The sequence below is a fragment of the Chiloscyllium plagiosum genome, chromosome 5, assembly GCF_004010195.1.
Source record: "Chiloscyllium plagiosum isolate BGI_BamShark_2017 chromosome 5, ASM401019v2, whole genome shotgun sequence".
NCBI lineage: Eukaryota > Metazoa > Chordata > Chondrichthyes > Orectolobiformes > Hemiscylliidae > Chiloscyllium > Chiloscyllium plagiosum.
In genome coordinates, this window is record NC_057714.1 from 104,972,051 (window position 1) to 104,995,423 (window position 23,373).

Below are 23,373 nucleotides of genomic sequence, written 5' to 3' on the forward strand. Positions count from 1 at the left end.
TAAAAGGTAGGGAGGAGGGACTTGGGGGAGGGGCGTTGGAAATCCTCGAACTCAGCACCGCCTTCCTAACCTGCAATCTTCTTCCCGACCTCTCCGCCCCCACCCCAGTCTGGCCTATCACCCTCACCTTGACCTTTTTCCACCTATCACATTTCCGACGCCCCTCCCCCAAGTCCCTCCTCCCTACCTTTTATCTTAGCCTGCTGGACACACTTTCCTCATTCCTGAAGAAGGGCTTATGCCCGAAACGTCGATTCTCCTGTTCCCTGGATGCTGCCTGACCTGCACTTTTCCAGCAACACATTTTGAGCTCTGAATAGCTTACCTCCTGACTTCCGAAAGCCTGTCAAGATCTACAAAGCACAAGTCAGGAGTGTGATGGAATACTCCCCACTTGTATGGATGAGTGCAGGTCCCAATAGCACTCAAGAAGCTTGACACCATTCAGGACAAAGCAGACTACTTGATTGGCACCACATCCACAAGCATCCACTCCCTCTACCACGGGCACTCACTAGCAACAGTGTGTACTATCTACAAGATGCACTGTAATAAAAATGCTGGAATCTCCTTCCTCATGGCATTGTGAGTCAGCCCACAGCAGGTGAACTGCAGCGGTTCAAGAAGGCAGCTCACCACCATCTTCTCAAAGGCAACTTATGATGGGCAATAAATGCTGGCCCAGCCAATATGCCCACATCCCACAAAAGACAAAAAAAGAGTTAATGATAAAAGTTGCTTCCAAATGTTTGTCAGCAAGGTTTGTGTATATCCTTGAAATAAAGGTACCAAAAATATTGCCATATTGAGCTTATATCTATTGGTCTTGATCCCAATGGTAGTCATTTCTGATAGCCTAACTGACATTAAATCACACTTAGGCTATCTTCTGTATGCCTTTGGGGCATCACACATATATCAGGAGCTAAGTGTCATTGTAGCCAGTGGATTAGGGTAACAGTATGTGGAGTGGGCTTGTTAAATACTGCCTGAAGTACCCCAGCATCAGGCAGCGAGGGTGGGAATTTGAGGAAAGACGTGCTGCTGACTAGACCCTTCACTGGATATGAGGTGCCCCGGAAAGGAGCATTCCCCACCAGCACAGGCAACTCCCCTTCCCCAGGGTACTCCGGTCTACCTCCCCACCACCCTGCAAGATGGAAGCTTGGCAATGGCAAAATTTCCCCCTTAATGAATTGCCACCCAAGGCTCTCATTTAGCCTAGGAGTGGGGAAGCCCAAACTGAACAGTCCTGTCCCGGGAATCTACCCGGGAGAGCTGGAAAGGCAACAGTCTCTCCATCTATCACCTCCCTCGCTGATTCATTGGAACATTCCATGCCTTCTAACCCACACTCAGTGACTGGAGATGGGGAATGGAGAATATCTCCTAATATTCAAGTAGCAAGTATGATAAATGTTCATTATTTATCATTATCATTTGGATATTTGGTTCTGAAGTGCATATGAGCATATAAAATTTTAAGTTTGATGAGCTGATGATGAGTCATCTTGACTCAACGTTAGCTTGCTCTCTCCTCATGGATGTTGCCTGATCCGCTGTGATTTCCAGCAATTTTTTTTGTTTTCAAGCCCGCTGTGTTAGCAGTTTGCATAAGGACATCAGGAAGTGCATTGACTCAAGAAATAGTACGATGTGGATGCAGAGCTTTGACAGAAAGAAACCAAGCACAACCACGCTACTGAACAAGGAACTTTAAAGTGGAAACTGGGTGAACCCTCACGGAGGTCTGAGTATCAGGAAGGTTATTGTTGAGGGCAAAAAGATTGAAACTTTACTGATGACATTTGGAGCAAGGTCATCTCAAATAATTATTATATAGTGAACATGTTTTGTTTTCCTTTTGTATGTAATAAACTATAATGTTCTTTCGTTAAATGTACATTGGCAGCCTCTTTTAAATATATTCCATGTCTGACCACCACGGTAAACATTGCAAAAATAAAATTCATAGTCTATCAAGCCAAGTTTCACACAGGGAATCCACTTGTCCAATATTATCATCAGTTGATTCATAAAATGAAAGGTGTCTGCAGTAAGATATAGGAAGCACATCTATACTTACTAAGTTAGCCATTGTTACAACGATTAGAACAAAGAACAAAGAAAATTTACAGCCCAGGAACAGGCCCTTCGGCCCTCCAAACCTGAGCCAATCCAAATGTACTGTCTAAACCTGTCGGTCAATTCCTAAGCATCTGTATCCCTCTGCTCCCCACCTACTCGTGCATCTGTCCAGACGCACCTTAAAGGAGTCTACCATGCCTGCCTCTACAACCTCTGCTGGCAACGCGTTCCAAATGCCCACCACACTCTGTGTGAAGTACTTGCCGTGTGTATCCCACTTAAATTTTCCACCTCTCACCTTGAAAGCGTGACCTCCCATTATAGAATCCTTCACCCTGGGAAAAAGCTTGTCTCTATCCACCCTGTCTATACCCTGCATGATTTTGTAAACCTCAGTCAGGTCCCCCTCCAAATCTCCTTTTTTCTAATGAAAATAAACCTAACCTGCTCAACCTCTCTTCATAACTTGCACCTTTCATACCAGGCAACATCCTCATAAACCTTCTCTGCACCCTCTCCTAAGTGTCCACGTCCTTTTTGGTAATGTGGTAACCTTCCTGATACTCAGACCTCTGTGAGGGTTCACCCAGTTTCCCTTTTAAAGTTCCTTGTTCAGTGGCACAGTTGTGCTTGGCTTATTTCTGTCAAAGCTCTGCACCCATATGGTACTATTTCTTTAGTACACAGTATTCTAAATGTGGCCGAACCAATGTTCTGTACAGCTTTAACATGACTTGCCAGCTCTTATACTCAATACCCTGTCCAATGAAGGCAACCATGCTATATGCCTTCTTGACCACTCTATCCACCTGTGCAGCAACCTTCAGGGTACAATGGACCTGCACTCCCAGGTCTCTCTGCCCATCAACTTTTCTCAAGGCTCTTCCATTCATTGTATAATTCACTGTAGAATTAGTCTTGCCTAAATGCATCACCTCACATTTGGCTGGATTGAAAACCATCAGCCACTTTTCCGCCCAACTCTCCAGTCTATCTATATTCTCCTGTATTCTCTGACAGTCCCTTTATGCTTTCTGCTACTCTACCAATCTTCATGTCACCTACAAACTTGCTGATCATACCAACAGTGCCCTCTTCCAGATCATTTATGTATATTACAAACAACAGTGGCCCCAACACTGATCCCTGTGGAACACCACTGGTCACCTTTCTCCATTTCGAGAAATTCCCTTCAACTACTACTCTCTGTCTCCTGTTGCTCAACCAGTTCTTTATCTACCTAGCTAGAACACCCTGCACACCATGTGACTTCACTTTCTCCATTAGCCTACAATGGGGAATCTTACGCCTTACTAAAGTCCATGTATATGACATCAACAGCCTTCCTTCATCTATCAACTTGGTCACTTCCTCGAAGAATTCTATTAAGTTGGTCAGGCACAATCTCCCCCGCACAAAACCATGTTGCCTATCACTGATAACCCATTCTTTTCTAAATATAAATAGATCCTATCCCTCAGTACCTTCTCCAGCAACTTTCCCTTCACCGACATCAGGCTCACTGATCTGTAGATACCCGGAATATCCCTACTACCCTTCTTACAGGGGGAACAACATGAGCAACCCTCCAGTCCTCCAGCACTTCACTTATATTTAAGGATGCCACAAAGATATCTGTCAGGGCCACAGCTATTTCCTCTCTCGCCTCCCTCAACAACCTGGGATAGATCTCATCCAATCCTGGGGATTTGTCCACCTTAATAACCTCAAGCCTACCCAACACATCTTCCCTACTTATGTGATCCAGACTAATCAAACTTCTATCTCTAATCTCAACGTTCATCATGTTCCTCTCCTCAGTGAACACTGATGCAAAATAATCATTCAGAATCTCACCCATTCTCTCAGGTTCGACACACAGCCTTCCTTTGTTATCCTTTAGTGGACAAATCTTTTCTCTAGTTACCTGCTTGTTTCTTATATAAGAATAAAATGCTTTGGGATTCTCCTTAATTCTGCTCACTAAACCTATTTCATGACCCCTTTTAGCTCGCTTGATTCCTCGTTTAAGACTTGTCCTACTCTTCCAATATTCCTCAAGGGCCCGTTCTGTTCTTAGCTGCCTAGACCTTATGTACGCTTCCCTTTTCCTCTTGGCTAGTCGTACAATTTCTCCTGTCATCCACAGTTCACGAATCTTGCCCTTCCTATCCTTTGCCTTCAACGGGACTTGCCTATCCTGCACTTTCTTTAACCTATCTTTGAAAGCCTTCCATATCTCAAATGTGGACTTCCCTTCAAATAGCTGTGTCCAATCCACATTTCCCAGTTCCTGCCTAATTTTGATATAATTGGCCTTGGCCCAGTTTAGCACTCTTCTCTTCGGACCACTCTCTTCTTTATCTATGAGTATTCTAAAATTTACAGAATTGTGGTCACTGGTCCCGAAGAAATCCCCCACCGCAAATTCTACCACCTATCCTGGCTCATTCTCCAGTACCAGGTCCAATATGGCCCCTTCCCTCGTCGGACTATTGACATACTGCTCTAGAAAACTCTCATGGACGCTTCTTACAAATTATACCCCATCCAGACCTCTGACTTTAAGTGTATCCCAGTCAATGTTGGGAAAATTTAAAATCTCCCATCACCACTACCCTATTGCCATCTTCCCATAATCTGTTTACCTATTTGTTCTTCTACCTCACGCTCACTGTTGGGAGGCCTGTAGTACAGCCCCAACAAGGTAACTGCACCCTTCTTATTTCTCAGTTCCACCCATAATGCCTCACTACCCACGACCGCCATAGTGTGCTCCTTTAGCACAGCCGTAATATCATCCCTGACCAGCAATGCAACTCCACCCCCCCTTTTACTTCCCTCCCTGTCCTGTCTGAAGTGTCTATATCCTGGAACATTTAATTGCCAATCATCATGCCCTTCCTTCAAACAAGTCTCTGTTTGCAATAACGCCATACTCCCAGGCACCAATCCAAGCCCTAAGTTTATCTGCCTTATCCACTATAGTCCTTGCATTAAAGTAGATGCATTTCAGGCCACCAGTTTTTTTTTTTAACGCTCATCTGCTCTCTGCCTACTCTTCCCTTTATTAATGCTATCTTCATAATTCTTACAGTCTCCACCTCGCTACCTACTTGTTTTCTCTTCTGGTTCCCAGCCCCCTGCCACATTAGTTTAAAACCTCCCCAACAGCAGTAGCAAAAACTTCAGCAGTAGATGTCACATAAACTGGGTGGTGGAATGCGTTCCTTTGCTGGTTTTGTAACTCAAATGCAGCCTATACTGCTGACACAGAAGCCATCTCTCATTCAACCCTTTTTAAGAAAGTTCTTCACGGCAAATGCTGACTGGACAAGCATTTCTAGCCCATCCTTAACTCCCCTGGACCAGGTGGTGGTGAACTGCCTTCTTGAGCTATTTCTGACCATGTGGTATAGGGTACATCCACAATAGTTTTAGGGATGGAGTTCCAGCATTTTGACCCACTGGCAATGAAGGAATAACAGCATAGTTCCAAGTCAGGATGGTGTGTGGTTGAGACCAGTATTGCAGGTGGTGCTGGTACCTCCATATGTCTGCTGACCTTGTCCAGGTAGTTGGTAGAGATGGTGGGTTTAGAAGGGACCTTTGGTGAGTTATTGCTGTGCATCATGTAGGTGGCACACACTGGCATATGTATGTGTAAGTGGCATACAGAGCACCAATCAAGTAGGCTACTTTGTCCTAGATGGTGTCAAGCTTTTTGAGTATTATTCGAGCTGCTTCCAGTACTCAGCTGGCTGGGTCAATTCAGTTTCCATTCAATAATAATTAAATAATAAAAATCATAATAATAAAAAAGTTCTCAAATTAAGAGTCAAATGATGACCGCAATCCCACTGTGCATTGTCAGAAAAATACATCTTGTTCACTAATAACTTTTACGGAAGGAAATCTGCCATCCTTATGGGAATAAGCTACTACAGATGCTGGAATCTGTATTGAAAACAAAAAAAAATGCTGGAAATCACAGCAAGTCTGGCAGTATCCGTGGAGAGAGAGAGCAAGCTAATGTTTCATCTCGACTCGAACCATTAGCTTGCTCTCCCTCCATGGATGCTGCCTGACCCACCATGACTTGCAGCATTTTTTTGTTTTCAATCTGCCATCCTTACCTGGTCTGGCCTACACATGACACCCGACTCACAGCAATGTGTCTGACTACTAACTGTCCTCTGGCTAATGAAGGCTGGGCTGATCTAGCTAGTGGCACCTGCAACTCATAAGTAAATAAAAGGAGCAAGACATGATCCTAGCACCCTGATGAACAATAAATCTTTCAAACAAGTCACAGATCAGCTACAGTTTTTTTGTCTGTGGGGCATTGACAGTATTAAGTTGGCTTTCATGCCTGGCTGTTCAACAAATGTAAAGAATTCTTCGTTTCTCATTGCATTGATGGGTTTACTACTATTGCCATACATGAACTCATCCCACGTCAATTACACAGGGACTGGAGCTGAATGCTTACACTTGGACTTTTTGATTACTGCAAGTGAAACAAAACTGTGAGGGTGCACTGATCCAGTGCTTGCTGTAAAATAAAGTATATACTCATTATCCATCAAAATGTCAGGCTTTCTCAGAACAAAGACCAGCTCCTGTCTAAACCAATTACTTACTGAACGTTGTGAGACCTCGATTTGTTTATAAACAGTGGATACTGATAATCCTGCCTTCTACCGTATTTTTCTGAGCTGACTGGCATGATTTCTGGATGAAAGGTAGAAGAAATGCTTACAAATTTCCGGTCCGTCATCAGAAGGGTCTTTTCCATGGTTTCGATATTCCGTCTCTCCAGATTGCCATCCGAGGTGCGATACAGCAGTTCAGTATCTGCGTGCAAACAGGGAGGAATTGTCATGGTTGGGCACAGTCAGATAGATTCCGCACTTCCGCATTGAAAATAGAATTTCAGAGGGCAGGCTGAGAAAATGGACAAAACTGCATCTCAAATTTGTATTGAGTTCCATATGATGGGAACCCTTACATTTTATAGCATTTAGGCAGTTACGTGGACAGGATAGGTATGGAGGGATATGGACCAAATGTAGGCAAATGGGGAGCAGATTAATTGTGAAAAGTGGGTGGCATGGACAAGTTAGATCAAAGGGCCTGTTTCCATGCTGTACACCTCTATGATTTTATCTATGACTTTATCCGCGTGATGATCTCTAAACCTCCCAGAATGCTTTACAAGCAACAACACTGATCTAATATCGGGCGTGTGGCCAACTGGTGCACAGAGAGCTCTCATAACTTGCAATTGTTAATGGACACATCATCTGTTTCTGGAAGTGCTTAGTGGCCAGGACTCCAGGGAGAGTTCTCCCACTCTTAGAGTCATAGAGATGTACAGCATGGAAACAGACCCTTCGGTCCAACCCGTCCATGCCAACCAGATATCCCATACCCCTCCAAACCCTTCCTATTCATATACCCATCCAAATGCCTTTTAAATATGGCAATTGTACCAGCCTCCACCACTTCCTCCACCACCAGATATCCCATATCCCTCCAAACCCTTCCTATTCATATACTGATCCAAATGCCTTTTAAATATGGCAATTGTACCAGCCTCCACCACTTCCTCTGGCACTTTTTCTTAGCAGTGCGGGGAGCCAGTCAGCTGGTGGCCATCCCACATTGCCTCAGTTGCAGAAGGTTGGTTTAAAAAGAAGAGTCCAGGGTAAATAACCTGCTAGTGGGAGGCTTTTCCCAGGATTTAGGACCCTGGAATCAGAAATCCCACTTAACGAGAGCTGCCGGTCAGAAAGTGCCCGGTTAAAGCACCAAGGGTGAGGTGGAAGTTGATTGAAAGGCTTCGACCACATATCGGTGAGAGTGGGATGGAGGTCACCAGGCAAGAGACAGAAGGGGAGGGATTTGGAAGAGAGGGCAGTGTCTAGGTTTCAGTTGATTCTTTCTACAAGGTACAGAGTGATTTTGTACTCTATACCCAAGAAGCTTTCAAACAGATGTGCTTAGTTGGGATTTCAATCATTGTCCTCAGGTCATTAGCCATTGGGATGATTCCCACAGTCCAAAGATGTGCAGGTTAGGTGGATTGGCCATGCTAAGTTGTCCATAGTGTCCAGGGATGTGCAGGCTAGGTGGTTTAGTCATGGGGAATGCAGGGTTACAGGGGTAGAGGGTGGGTCTGTGTGGGTTGCTCTTCAGAAGTTCAGTGCAGACTTGATGGGCCAAAGGGTCTGCTTCCACACTGTAGGGATTCTATGACTCATCCATTAACATGTTATGCAGCCATCATGTCACACAGGTTAATGAGTACACACAATGGTAAAGCATTGAAACCATGATTTGATTTAATGACATGATTTAATTTGTTTTTCCCTGCCCTCATAAGAATCTTGATAATTATACTTTAAGGCAAGATCAGCAAAGCAAGTGAAAACTGCTGGACAGTCCATTTCCAACACCATTGGGAAAAGCATTCTGACCATGTCATTAAATTCAGAAGTCATGTTGTTGGACATATTCGTATATGTTGCTTTGAATAGATTTTCAAGTTAAAGTAATTCTTTCACATCTCGAGTTACTGCATGTTAACATCACAAAGCTTTTACTACATTCAGAGGAAATCCATCTGTCTGCTATTTTAGTAGAAGCAATAGCCTATTTATGTAGCATAATTTTAATGGTACATGTTATGCTGTGCAATTCTTACTAAGTAGTAAAGCTCACTGAAGATGCTACCTGAATACAAGAATATAGTACAGGGACTAGGAGCCTGATGACTGTAAATCACCCCCATTAGCAAGTGACATTTTAATAACGAATTCTTTACTGGTATCAGGTGATAAAAATCCATGAATTAAATGAATAATTATGGTGAAGGCATCAGAAATGTCGGCCCTAATTTATTACGAATACAACCAATGAAATTAAAATTTAGTTGAATTGACATACGTGATTTAATCTGGTTGTTTGCAAAACAAGAAAATGCAAGGTCAAGGAAAATCTGGTTCACCCAATGAAGATGAATATGTCAAACCTCCAAAACTCCCTGACCAACACAATCTGGAAAAAGTTCTGAAGAAGGGTCACTGGACCTGAAATGTTAACTCCTGTTTTCTCTGCTGCTCGACCTGCTGAGTCTTCTCCAGTAGTTTCTGATTTCCAGCAGACCTAGTTCTTTGGCTTTTTGACAAACTGAAAATCTGCCTCTCCACTAATGAAAGCAAGCTACATCAATCTAACAATTCATCAGCTTTCCCAGGAAGAAGGTCCCACTGTTTCACATCATGAAGTAACCTGAGTCTACGAACCCTGGTTTCAGTAACTCCAGTCATAATAATCCCTTCAGGCTGCACTCCTTATTTTTTATTGCATTTTCTGGATTCTTGACAAGTGGATTCTGTCATATAATGGGGAATTAATTTGTGAACGATAATGATGTGCTTGATGGTGCCAATCTGATATCAACAGTCACAGACCGTTGAGATTCGAAAAAGACAAAAATGGAAGAACAATATGAGCGTGTTGTGATTGATACTCTGTACACAAAGTAAGGTAAATAACAATTTATGAGGCTTACTAAGAATGAGGAGAGAGTTACTCTTATATAAGTTAATGACAGAGATGCAGCAGTCTTAGAGTAGTAGAGGTGAACAAAGAGGCATATTGGATTCAAAAGGTTTAACCTGCTGGGTTTCTTGAGCACTTCCTGCTTTCAGTTCAGAGTTTCTCTCGACAGATCAGTGCCAAGAATGCAATACAGAGGAACCTCGATTATCCGAATATCAATTATCAGAATTTCAGGTTATCTGAAGATCTCAAGGTCCCGATAAGAAACATTACATCAAATAGGTGTTACCAACAGTGATCAAGCTTTTTGATTACAACGATTAAAAGTGAACTTGGTTTAATTAAATGCTGCCGAGACCAGTTCTGCACATCGATGGGAGCCCAGGCACCATCTCCAAATGACTCACCTCCTGCTCTCTCTCTCTCTCTCTTTCTCTCTCTCTGTGTCTCTCTCCACACTTTTCCAGGAGTCCTAGACAAAGGTTTACCCTAATCCCCACTTCCCCAGATAATCTCTCCAACATTGTCCTGTACAGGGCAGAGTGGACACTAGTCAAAAAGGTGTGTGTGCGCGTGCGTGTGTGCGCTATTTTGAGACTCATCCCCCAAAGGCAGCAGCAGTCTTGCTATTGGTGTCCAGTCCAGTCCCATTGGGGAGAAGAGATAAGAGGCATCTGGCCCCTTCACTCCATCCATTGGCTGGAAATGTGGAGAGTTGAAAGCACACAGCAGGGGTGGGGGAGGTCCGCACAGTGTGCTGCTGTCCAGTCTCCTGAACAGGGAATGGACTCAGCAAGTGCTCGCTGAGGTGAAGCAGTGGCAGGGAGAGACATCAGCAATGTTGCAGGTCCCTTACACACAAATGTGTGTCTGCTCAGAAACAAACCCTGAGACAGAGATAGAGCAACACAGACAGAGTGAGGAAAAAGGAAACTTCAGAAAATTCCCAAAGGAGAGGTATTGAATCAGTTATGCAAATAATCAGTTACCTAATCAAATTACTGCCCACCCAACTTGTTCAGATAAGCGAGTTTCCTCTGCGCTGACACCCAATGCCCAAACCACATTATAGGCAGAATCCATGAGCATATAATGGTGTAGGTTTGAGTCCAGGGAAATACTTTAAATACAGCAGTATCAGCACAAATCAGGAAAGCTTTAGGTTTCTCCTTGCATTCCCAAATAGACATTCCTCACTGGTCGAAAGACTGAAGTAGGGCTTATGCCCGAAACTTCGATTCTCCTGCTCCTCGGATGCTACCTGGCCTGCTGTGTTTTTCCAGCACCACATTTTTCAATTCCTCACTAGTCACCATGTAGTTAGCTCAAAGTGGAAGATGGTACGATGGCTTGTAATCCAGGGAACATTGGCTGCTTAAAAATGGGTAAGTATGTGGAACAATTTTGATTTCTCACCGAACTGATTTCTAACAGTTGGTTGAGATTAAAATTGCTCCCCATATCCTTCTTATTTCAACAACCCCCCTCAATAGAACTCCACAGCTGCAGCCATCTTTTCTGTTGCTGAAACTCATGCCCATTCCCTTTTCAACTCCATACTCACTCCCAGCTGCCGTGATTCGAAAACTTCAGTTCATTCAAAATACCGTTCCTTGTATCCTCGCCGACATCAAGGTATTCAGGAGTGAAGGGAAAACCAAAGCCTGAAAGAAGCCCCCTGCATCCTATAGCCATTTACCTATCAACCTCATCAACTGTTAAGGTTGGCTCGTTAAAATGTGATAGACAGATTTTTAATCTGATGGGGAACCAAGAGTCATGGTGAAAAGGCAGAAAGCTGAGGAGTATCAGATCAGCCATGATCTCAATGAATGGCAGCAGGTTCAATGGGCTGAATGGTCTATTTGTGCTCCTAGACCTAATGGCTATACACCCCCAAATGCCTCCAATTTAAAATTCACATCCTTATGTTTCAATCGATTTCTCCCAATCTCTGTCAGTTCCCTCATTTAGTACTGTCCAAACTGTTTGTCCTACAATCATCACCACCTATTTGCTACAGGTTGACAACTTTGTGCTCATCGTTCACAACATTGGTACTAATTTGTTTAATCCAGTCTCAGTGTGAATTGAAATAAACTGTTATTACTGTATTACCCACATAACATACATCTCTGACTTCCTGATTTATACCATGCCCAACATTAGCACTGCAGTTTAGTAATGTATGAGTAATTCATACCAATATTTGCTGTCTTTTAGCTCCACCTGACTTTAGAATCATAGAATCATTACAGTGTGGAAGCAGGCTATTCGGCCCAGTGAATCCACACCAGCCCTCCAAAAAGCAACCCACCTTTTCCCTGTAACCATGCATTTCGCAGCACAGTGGCTCAGTGGTTAGCACTGCTGCTCACAGCACCAGGGACTCAGGTTCGATTCCAGCCTCGTTGACTGTCTGTGCGGAACGTGTGCATTCTCCCCGTGTCTGCTTGGGATCCTTCTGGGTGCTGCAATTTCCTCCCACAGTCCAAAGATGTGCAGGTTAGGTAAATTGGCAATGCTAGATTGCCTGGTACTGTTCGGGGATAAGTAGGTTAGGTGCATTTGTCATGGGGAAATGTCGAGTAATAGGGGAATGGGTCTGGGTGGGTTACTGTTTGGAAGGTTGGGGTGGTGTTGCTGGGCTGAAGAGCCTGTTTCCACACTGTAGGAATTCTAAATTTCCATGGCTAATCCAGCTGCCCTGCACATTCCAAAACACTATGGGCAATTTAGCATGGTCTATCCACCTAAGCTGGGGATACTGCATATCATAGAGCCCTGGAATCACACACCGTGCAAACAGACCCTTTGGTCCAGCCAATCCATGCTAACCTTCATCCCAAATTGAATAGGTCCCACCTGCCAGCACTTGGCTCATATCCCTATAAACCTTTCCTATTCATGAACTTATCCAATGTCTGGTAAACATTGTAACTGATCCCACATCCATCACTTCCTCTGGCAGTTCATTCCACACTCTGACCACTCTCTGTGTAAAAAAGTTGCCTTTCACGTCCTTTTTAAATCCTTCTCCTCTCACCTTAAACACATGCCCCCTGGTCTTGAAATCCCCCGTTATAGAGAAAAGACACTTACCATTCACTTTATCTATACCCCTCATGGTTTTAAAAACCTCTGTAAGGCCACCCCTCAACCTCCAATGAAAACCTCGCTATAAGTCAAACATTCCATTCCCAGCAACATTCCAGTAAATCATTTCTGAAACTTCTCTAGCTTGAGAATATCTTCCCTATAACACAGCAACAGAACTGAACACAATACTGCAATATTGAGAAACAAGAGAACAATTATTGGGCCTTGTGAGACTTGGGAAGTATAAATGTAATTAAGGAAAGAGCCAATGCTATAGCTGCTCTGGGTATAATCGATCATTAAGGGCTGAGCCAGATCAGCACAGATCCTTTAAATTGAAGTACACAAGGTAGGATTTGGAGAAAATGACATGATTGAACCTGTTCATGGTTGCAGCAACTTTTGAAGAAGTTAGGGAGGGATCATTTACAATGGTCATTGCAAAGAAAGGGTTTACTTTGTGATTTCTAACCAGCAAAGTGATGATATCAGGCTGCTGGAAGGAACAGCTGGATAATGTAATTACATCTGATCTATATTACTGTCTGTTTCAAATAATTCATTTTGTATTTTCCCGGACGTATGTTAATAGGCTCATGATTAGCAATTCTGCATGTAATTGGAGTTACTGGTGCAGTTCATATGGATGATTGAATTAATGTCGTTTTTTTTTCTGAAATTACAGAGAAACACAGAAAAACAGAAGCAGGCCTGGGACATTTGACCCTTCGAGCACACTCCGCCATTAAATATTCATGTTCTTGTTTTCTCCTCGTATCTTTGATACCGCAAGGTCTAAGAATTATATTTAACTCCTTTTGGGAAACATCCAATCTCTTTCAGTTTAGGTTTTGTGATTCCTCACTTTTTCCCCATGCTTAGAAATATGTAGCAATGTGTCCGGTTCATTCACTTATCGCGCTGTATAAAGAGACTAAGCTCTTGAATTTTTTTGAAAAAGCAATATCAGCACCTGAACTGCAAATTAATAGTGTTCTTTTCTTAAGTTCTGAAACATCTCCTGTTTCTTAATTTTCTTATCAATGATAAACGTTCGTTCGGCTATTTATGGAAAGTGACTCGTGTCACACCAGAACCAACATTCATTGCTTTTGTGTCATTTTCTTGGCACCATGCGTTACTTTTCTCTGTATGACAGTTTATTTTGCTATCAGGGCAACTGTGGACCTTGCCAAGTTGGATGACTCATCCGGAATTACTGAAACAATTTGGAGCTCGTGTTTCAGTTAAAGAAATAAATTTAATTAAATCCTTTGTGCAGTATTATTTCTGGAAATGCCACAACCCGTTGCATGGTAACTTTTCCTTTTTGAATCTCATTACAGATGTCCTTAGTTCATTCACAAGTAGTTTTGGTTCAAATTCCAATGCCTCCTTTGTTGTCTTCAATCAAAATGGTGTCTCTCCATCATTTATACCCTCTTACCTTTCCCTCACTACGTTGCTTCTCCCTCCTGCAAGAAAGGACAGGACAAGAGGAAACCCATGGTTTGGGTGAGAGACTATTGGGAGGTTTGGTTCTTAGGAGATTCCCTTCCCCAGCAACTGTCCTGATGAACCTCTAGAGGAACAAAACAGACAAGGATCATGGAACAGTGGTGTCAAATTATTGCTGGCTCCTAACCCTTATGGGGGAAAGGAATGGACCTGGCACCTATTCAACAACCAAACTGCCACTCTCCAACCACAGCTAGAGATGGTAACTTGCCCAATCCCACAGAAATTACAGGGGTGCAACCAGGAAGACTGAAAGATAGAGGAATTGGTAACTATTGATTCTTGACACCAACCAAAAGAGTGACTTGGAATCACAGGAGGTTATCGCCGTGCAATACACATCCATCAACGTTGGAGCTACTGAACATCTCAGGACAGAGGTGCCCTAGTCATCTTGGCATAACCAGGAAATGGGAACTGGATCAACACCCAGTGCTGAGTGTTTGGATGTTGGCGCATACCCATGACTTGCTGGTATTTGGGTCTGATAGGAATAAAACTAGTGAACTGCAGGTACCAATTGGACAACACACTGCAGCTCAATTGTCACAGCTACAGGAAAATTGACTGGCTCTAAGCCAGTCTGCAGCTGGTTCTGGGGGGCTAGGATGGTGGGGCTGGGAGGTGGAGGTAGGGAGGGTTTATAAAGCACAAGGTGGGCTGCAAGGGGGCTAGTTCAAGATTGCATCTATCCGCAGTTAAATTATGGAACCAGGCCAATTCCTAACAAAAAGCTGAAACATCATGGCACTTAAACCCTGGAACAAAAGCTCCAAGTTGGTTGAAAGCAACAAAGGAGATAGTGCTTACTTTTTTTCACTCCTTGTTTCAGATGGTTGACCTATTACCAAAATGGTTATCCCTCCAAATAGACCAAGGCTGTAGCTAAAGGTGGAAAGATCAAGATTGTTCCCTTAGTGCTTTACCTTATTGGGTTGAATTTTATTTTTTTTTGGTATAAGGAAAAGTCCCAGAGGATTGGTAAAACTGCCATTGTAACATTCAAAATGGAGAGAGACAAAAAAATTGGTAACTATAGGCCAGTTAACATAACATCAGTGATGGGGAAAATGTTAGAATTTATTTAAAAAGCTTTTAGAAACAGGTATATAATTAAGCAAAATCAGCATAGCTTTGTGAAGGAGAAATCATGCCTGACAAATTTAGTACAGCTCTTTAAGGACATAACAAGCAGAGTAGCTAAAGGGAGACCAGTAGATTTAATATGTTTGGAATGCCAAATGACGTTTGATAACATACTGCACATAGCATAAGGCTACTCAATAAGATAAGAGTCCATTTGTTGGGGGGGGGGGGGGGAGGTAATATATTAACATGCATTGAGGGTTGTTTAGCTAATAGCAGATAGATTTGTGTAAAAGGGGACATTCTCAGGATGATAATCTGTAACTAGTGAGTGTTCCACAGGGATCATGCTGGGCCAGAATTAATTACAATAGAATATAGAACAGTACAGTGCAGAAACAGGCCTTCAACCCACCATGTCTGTGCTGTTTATGATGCTCTTCTAAACTAATCCCATCTGCCTGCACATGGTCCATTTCCCTCTATTGTCTGCCTGTTCACATGCCTGTCTAAATGCCTCTTAAACATTGCTATCATATCTGCTTCTACCAGCTCTCCTAGTAGTGTGTTCCAGGTACATATTAGTCTCTGTGTAAGAAAACTTTTCTCACCCAATTATGGGTCTGCCTTTTGAGGAGTACCTATTGCATGGGTTTCTGCCAGTTTGAATCAGTCAGTATGTACCAAGTCCTTAGTTGTTTTCCTTCAGTCTAGAGCACACCAAATGACTGTCAAGTAGTTACTGCATGAGCTAAAGTTAATTGCAAACCCCCCAAATCATTGATGCAATTGACGCTTTGACTTGACCAGTTTAAGATATTTATCACTGTCTTAATCTCAGCAGGTATTTGTGGATGTACATAAATGCTGTCCATTATACACTGACAGCCATTTTCCACAGGACGTTAAGTCACTAGATAATTAACACAAACGTGCTCCTTCCATAGAGAAAATTATCCCCAAAGGCCCAATGTACTATTTTGAGACAGTACATTGTTAACAATCTTCAAAGCGTTTCCATTTATGTAACACCTTTGATGATTGAAAATGCTTTAGAGGCAGAAGTATTTTCAAAGTGTAGAACTGTTGTAGTAGATCGAGCCAACCTTTGAACAGCAAGATCACAAAAAGATTAAAATAATAGTGGGCAAATACTCTGTTTTCTGTGATGTTGGTTAAAGGATCAACATCTGCTCCTTGATAGAATTTTACCATCCGGATTTTTTCCTACCTCCTGATGCATAGGAGACTTTAGTAAATGTCTCAGCCAAAAGGTGACTCTTCTAACAATGCAGTACTGCATCAGAATTATGTTGAGGTGTTTTTGGAATGTAGACTCACTGGCATACCTACCCTTGGAAAGGTGGTGAGTTGTTTTCATGAATTATGGCATTTTTCACTTTTCGATCAAGCAGGCTGCTTTGTCCTGGATGGCATCGAGCTTCTTAAGTGTTGTTGGAGCAGTACCCATGCAGGCAAGTGGGGAGTATTCCATCACATTCCTGACTTCTGTCTTGGGGATGGTAGACACGCTCTGAGGAATCAGCAGGTGAGGTACTCACCACAGGATACCCAAACTCTGACCTGCTCTTGCATCCCATGTATTTGTATGGCTAGAACAATTCTGTTTCTAATCCTCACACCCACCATGTGACTAGAACCTATCTCTCCAGACTCATACAGTCATAGAGTCATACAGCACGGCAACAGACCCTTCCATCCAACTCATCCATGCCGACAACGCTTCCCAAATTAAACTTCGTCCCATTTACCAGCATTTGGCCCATATCCCTGTGAACCCTTCCCATTCAAGTACTTATCCAAACATCTTTTAAATGTTGTAACTGTACTTGCATCTCCCACTTCCTCTGGCAGTTCATTCCACATATGAACAACCCTCTGTGTGAAAAGATTGCAACTTAAGTCTCTTTTTAAATCTTTCTCCTCTCACTTTAAAAATATGCCCTCTAGTTTTGAACTCCCCTAATCTTGGGAAAAGACCTTTGTTATTCATCCTATCTATGGTCCACTTTTGATTTTATAAACCTCTATAAGGACATCTGTCCTAAGATCCAGGGAAAAATGCCCCAGTTATCCAGACTTTCCTTATAACCGAACCCTCCAGTGCCAATAATATCCTGGCAAATTGGCTTTGCACCTTTTTCTATTTAATAATATCCTTCCAATTGCAGGGCAAAGAGACAGTGCACATAATCCAAGAGTAGCCTCACCAAAGACCTCGACAATGCAACACTGATGTCCCGAATCTGATACTCAATGGTCTGAGCAATGAAGGCCTTCTTTGCCACCTTGTCTCCCTGTTCTGGGAATTAAGTGCAACACTTTTCCATTTTTCCACATCATTGAGCACTCCTACACCCCGTCTGTTTTATCCCAGCAACATCCTGTAACCCAAATCACAGAACAGTTCTCAAAGATGTGCAGGTCAGGTGGATTGGCCATGCTAAATTGCCCTTAGTGTTAGGTGCATTAGTCAGAGGGAAATGGTGTGGATGGGTTGCTCTTTGGAGGGCCAGTGTGGACTTGTTAGGCCGAAGGGCCTGTTTCCACACTGTGGGGAATCTAATCTAATAATGCACCAAGACACCATTTCCCACTTTAACCATCAGAACAATAAAATAAACATAAGAAACAGGAGCAGGGTTAGGCCATTCAATCCTTGAGGGTTCTCTGCCATTCAGTAAGGCCAGGGATGTGACCTTATCAGTACTTTCGTCAGTACTGGATCACATAAACTGACTCCCTTTAGATTAAAATATCTGTTGAGCTCAGTCTTAAATGTATTTAATTACCCAGTCTCCACCGTTGGCTATGAAAATAATTCCTAAGACAGTCAACACTCTCATGTTAAGAAATTCCTCCTCATCACCATCTTAAGTGGGAGACGTTTTACTTTGTAGCTGCGCTCCAAGATTTGCCCACAAGTAGAAACATCACCACTCTATCAAACCTCCCCACAATTTTCAATAGAGTCACCTCTCAATGTTTCAATAGAATCACCTCTCATTCTTCTAAACTCCAATGGGTTTATAAAACAAGGTTTATTTGGAAGTACTAGCTTTCAGAGCTCTGCTCCTTCATCAGGTAGCTGTGGAGCAGGATCAAAATAAACCTGTTGGACTATAACCTGGTGTTGTGTGATTTTTAAGTTTGTCCACCCCAGTCTAACACTGGCACCTTCACATCATTAAAAAAAAGGCTCAATATGTCCAAACATTCCTCATTGGACAACCCACCTTCGCATGACTCAAGAGCAGCGTTCTGAAAGCTTATGATTTCAAATTAACCTGTTGGACTATACCCTGGTGTTGTGTGATTTTTAACTTTGTCCACCCCAATCCAACATCAGCACCTCTACATCATTTTTAAAAAGGCACTGTATGTCCAAGCATTCCTCATTAGACAACCAACCTTCACCTGATGAAGGAGCAGGAAAATTAATGGCACAGAAATTTGCTACTTGGGCCATTGTATTTGGGCCATTCAGTAAGGCCAGGGATGTGACCTTATCAGTACTTTCGTCAGTACTGGATCACATAAACTGACTCCCTTTAGATTAAAATATCTGTTGATTGCATTGGAGGAAACAAAAAGTCAGAAGTCACACGACACCAGGTTATAGTCCAACAGGTTTATTTCCCTGACGAAGGAGCAGCGCTCTGAAAGCTTGTGATTTCAAATAAACCTGTTGGACTATAACCTGGTGTCATGTGACTTCTGACTTGGTCCAGCCCAGTCCAACACCAGCACCTCCACATCAAGATAACCCATTAATCTCAGAAATCAAGAAACTTTTCTGAACTGCTTCCAAAGCAAATGTGTCCTGCCTTCAGCAAAGACTTCAACTATAAACAGTATTTAGATGTTGTATCATCTATCCTGTGCAATTGTAGCAAAGCTTCCCAACATTTATATTCCATTCCCTTTTTATAAATGCCATTTGCTTTCCCAATAACCTGGCCTCAGGGATAGTGGTGGTGCAATGGAGAATTTCTCACTGGGGCAGAAGGCTATTGTATATGGAGTGTAGTCAGAAGAACTGCCATTTGATCCTAGTCTTCCCTGCCAGTGTTTCCATCCCACATGAGCTTTCGCCAACCCCACTTCATTGAACCTCATCAACATAGTCTTTGATTCTGGTCATCTTTGTGTACTTACTGAGTTTCCCCTGAAATGTATTTGAGCGATTTACTGCAATCACCCATTGTGGTCACGATTTCCATGTTCTTACCTTTCCTAGGTCAAGACATTTCTGTAGTCTGAGGAAAAGTCACTCGACTTGAAGCATTAATTCTAATTTCTTTCCACAGATGCTGCCAGACCTGCTGATATTTACCAGCAATTTCTGTTTTTGTTTCGGATTTGCAGCCTCCGCACTTCGTTTGCTTCTCCTGAATTCCTTGTTAGCTTCATTAGTGATGCGCTTATATATATGATACGAGCCCTCGTTCTGGACTCACTAACAAATGGAAGCAATTCCGCTCCATCTACTTTATCAAACACCTTCAATGTTTTAAAGTCACCCCTCAGCCTTCTCTCGCTTCCAGAGAAAAGAGCACTGGGGTTGTTCAGTCTTTGAATTAATTCAAATACACATAGAATTATCTGCAACTTTGTCCTGCATTTTCACAAGCAACCAGAGCAAGACTAGTCACAGGTCACCTCTGAAATATGAATAGTGTCTGCATTATTGCATGTGTACTTAGGAAGCAAGAAAATCATGCCACTGTATATGAATTAGACACTGATGAAGTATAATTGACTCCTGCACAGAGGCAATTTTTCTTCAGTCGCCTGAGAATAGCTACAATGTCTCATGCATATGCATGTATCAAGATGTTTTCTACACCAATTTTCCCTCTTTATTAGCAATGTTTATCTTTACAGCATAAATAATTCAAAAACGAGTCGCTTATGTGATCTTATAATGGCACTGTTGTATCACGATAGGATGATTACTGTAGTATTGCCCTGACTGCTTCCTTTCCCTATAAACTAGCCCATTAGTGAATGTGTAACAGATGCTTTTCAGTGGGTAGTAATTAGACAATTGGCAAAAAAAACCCTACAAAAATGCAATTAGAATCGCAGAAATGTTCAACGCAGGAGGCGGCTTTGTGGCCTGTGAAGCCTGTTCTCGCTCTTTGAGATTGAAACCCAATTAGTTCTACACCCAAGGCCATGAAACGCTCCTTTTCAACAATTTGTACAAATTCATTTTGAAAGTTACCGGAGAATCTGCATGCAGCACCCTTACGGGAAGTGCAATCCAGGTCATAATTACTTGCCGTGATAAAACATATGCAAGATTTTTACTTCTTTGCTAATTTTCTTCTTTTCTTTCCTTAATTTGCAACCCAAGGTCGAAGCCCTCAGGAGGTTCCACAGGAGATTAATGAGAACGCTGTGAAGAAGGAGAGAATGGAGGGCTTCAGAGGAAGTTAAAAGTGGGGAGATTTTGCTAAAACTGTGCAAGGCACTCATCAGACCACAGCTTGAGTACTGTGAACAATTTTGAACCTCTTAACTAAGGAACGATGTATTGACATTGGAGGCAGCCCACAGATGGTTGACCTCGCTGAGTCCAGGATTAGAGGAGGAAGTGAGTACTGCAGATGCTGGAGATGGGAGTCAAGATTAGAGTGGCGCTGGAAAAGCACAGCAGGTCAGGCAACATCTGAGGAGCAGGAAAATCGATGTTTCGGGCAAAAGCCCTTCATCAGGACTGAGGCCTCTTGCCCCAGATGTCGATTTTCCTGCTCCAGGATTAAAGGGTCTGTCCTATGAGAAGGACATTGGTTCAGCCACTTTTGGAAAATTGCGTGCAATTCTGGTCTCCCTTCCAGAGGAAGGATGTTGTGAAACTTAAAAGGGTTCAGAAAAGATTTACAAGGATGTTGCCAGGGTTGGAGGGTTTGTGCTATAGGGAGAGGCTGAATAGGCTGGGGCTATTTTCCCTGGAGTGTTGGAGGCTGAGGGGTGACCTTATAGAGGTTTCTAAAATCATGAGGGGCATGGATAGGGTAAATGGACAAGGTCTTTTCCCCAGGATGGGGGAGTCCAAAACTAGAGGGCATAGGTTTAAGGTGAAAAGGGAAAAATAGAAAAAGGGACCTAAGGGGCAACCTTTTCATGCAGAGAATTGTGCGTTTATGGATTGAGCTACCAGAGGAAGTGGTGGAGGCTGGCATGATTACAACATTTAAAAGGCATCTGGATGGCCATATGAATGGGAAGGATTGAGAGGGATATAGGTAAAATGCTGGCAAATAGGACTAAATTTATAGAGGGCATCTGGTCAGCATGGATGAGTTGGATTGATGGATCTGTTTCCATGCTGTATATCTCTACGACTCTACAAACCTAAAAGAATGAGAGGTAACTTTATTGAATCCTTCCAGAACCAGGAGTCACAGTCTAAGGATACAGGGTAGGCCGTTTAGGACAAGGTGAGGAGACGTTTCTTCACCAAAGATGAGTGAGCTTGTGGAAGTTGTTGCCACAGAAAGGAATTGAGGCCAAAACATTGAATGCTTTCAAGAGCTGGAAGTGCCGGTGTTGGACTGGGGTGGGCAAAGTTAAAAGTCACACAATACCAGATTCTTGTCCAACTGGTTTATTTGGAAATACAAACTTTCGGAGTGCTGCTCCTTCATCAGGTAACTAGCTGATGAAGGAGCAGCAGTCCGAAAGCTTCTACTTCCAAATAAACCTGTTGGACTATATCCTGGTGACTTTTAACATTTTCAAGAGGATTTAAATATAGTTCTTAGTGCTAAAGGGATTCGAGGTATGGGGAGAAAGCAGCATCATACCATTGAGATGGATGATCAGCCATGATCATAATGAATGGTGGAGGAGGCTGGAAGGGCTGAATGTCTTACCACAGTTCCAATAATCACTGTTTCTATGAAACATACACGTTTCTTAGGGGATTCGATGGGGTAGATGCAGAGTGGTTGTTTCCCCTTGTGGAAATAACCAGAGTACATGAGCTCAGAATTAACACTTGCACATTTAGGACAGAAATGAGGAGGGATTTCTTCTCTCAGAGAGTGAGGAATCCGTGGAATGCTTTTCACAGACAGCTATTGACATTATTGACACTATATTCGAGACTGAGACAGACAGATTTTAATCAGTCAGGGACTCGAGGATTATGGGTAAAAGGCAGGCAAGCGGAGTTGAGGATTATCAAATCATTGAATGGCCGAGTTGACTCGATGCGCTGAATAGCCTACTTCTGCTCCTATGTCCTTTTCAGTATCACTAATGTTTTCTCCACAGATGCGACCAGACCTGCTGAGTTTCTCCAGCACTTTCTGCTTTTGTTTCAGATCTTTAGTATCCACAGTTCTTTGTTTTATTATACCTCAATGGCATAAGCAATTCGTGGGAAGGGGGAGTTTGGAATAACAGAATTTATAGTGTGGAAACCATTCAGCCCAACAAGTCCACAGCTGAAGGGCATCTCACCCAGACCCATCCTCCTACCCTTTTACCTTACATTTCCCATGGCTAACACACCTAGCCTAGACCATCACTGAACACTATGGGCTACTTACCATGGCCAATCCATCTCACTTGCACATTTTTAGACTGTGGAGGGAAATCCATGCAGACACAGGGTGAACATGCAAACTCCACACAGATAATTGCCCAAGGGTGGAATTGAATCCAGGTCTCTGGTGCTGTGACGCTGCAGTGCTAACCACTGAGCCACTGTGCCACCCAGAAATGAATGTGTTGATGATAGTGAAATAGATAATGCAGGGCGACCAGAACCGTACAAAGTACTCCAATAGAGGAAGCTCAAACAGTGGAAGCAGCTTAAACTAGACAGCATGGGAGATTTACAAATATACTCACATAACTATTAGCTGTCCTTGGAAGTAGACTGGCAAGACACTAAATTGTTTCTATCCACTCCAAACATTGTGGACTGCAGCACTCCAAGTGTCATAGTTTCTCAACAATTGAGGAATGAATGAT

The 23,373-nt window shown here is 42.8% G+C and overlaps 1 protein-coding gene across 6 annotated transcripts in view; it reads right to left on the minus strand.

The window, feature by feature from the left end:
• Positions 1 to 23,373, minus strand: part of dpp6a (dipeptidyl-peptidase 6a) — a 1,472,261-nt gene that overhangs the window by 347,238 nt on the left and 1,101,650 nt on the right. For all 6 annotated transcript variants that reach the window (XM_043690726.1, XM_043690728.1, XM_043690729.1 and 3 more), the window contains exon 4: positions 6,851 to 6,945. In XM_043690726.1, coding sequence (XP_043546661.1) covers positions 6,851 to 6,945 — 95 coding nt within the window. The remainder of the gene's footprint in view (positions 1 to 6,850; positions 6,946 to 23,373) is intronic.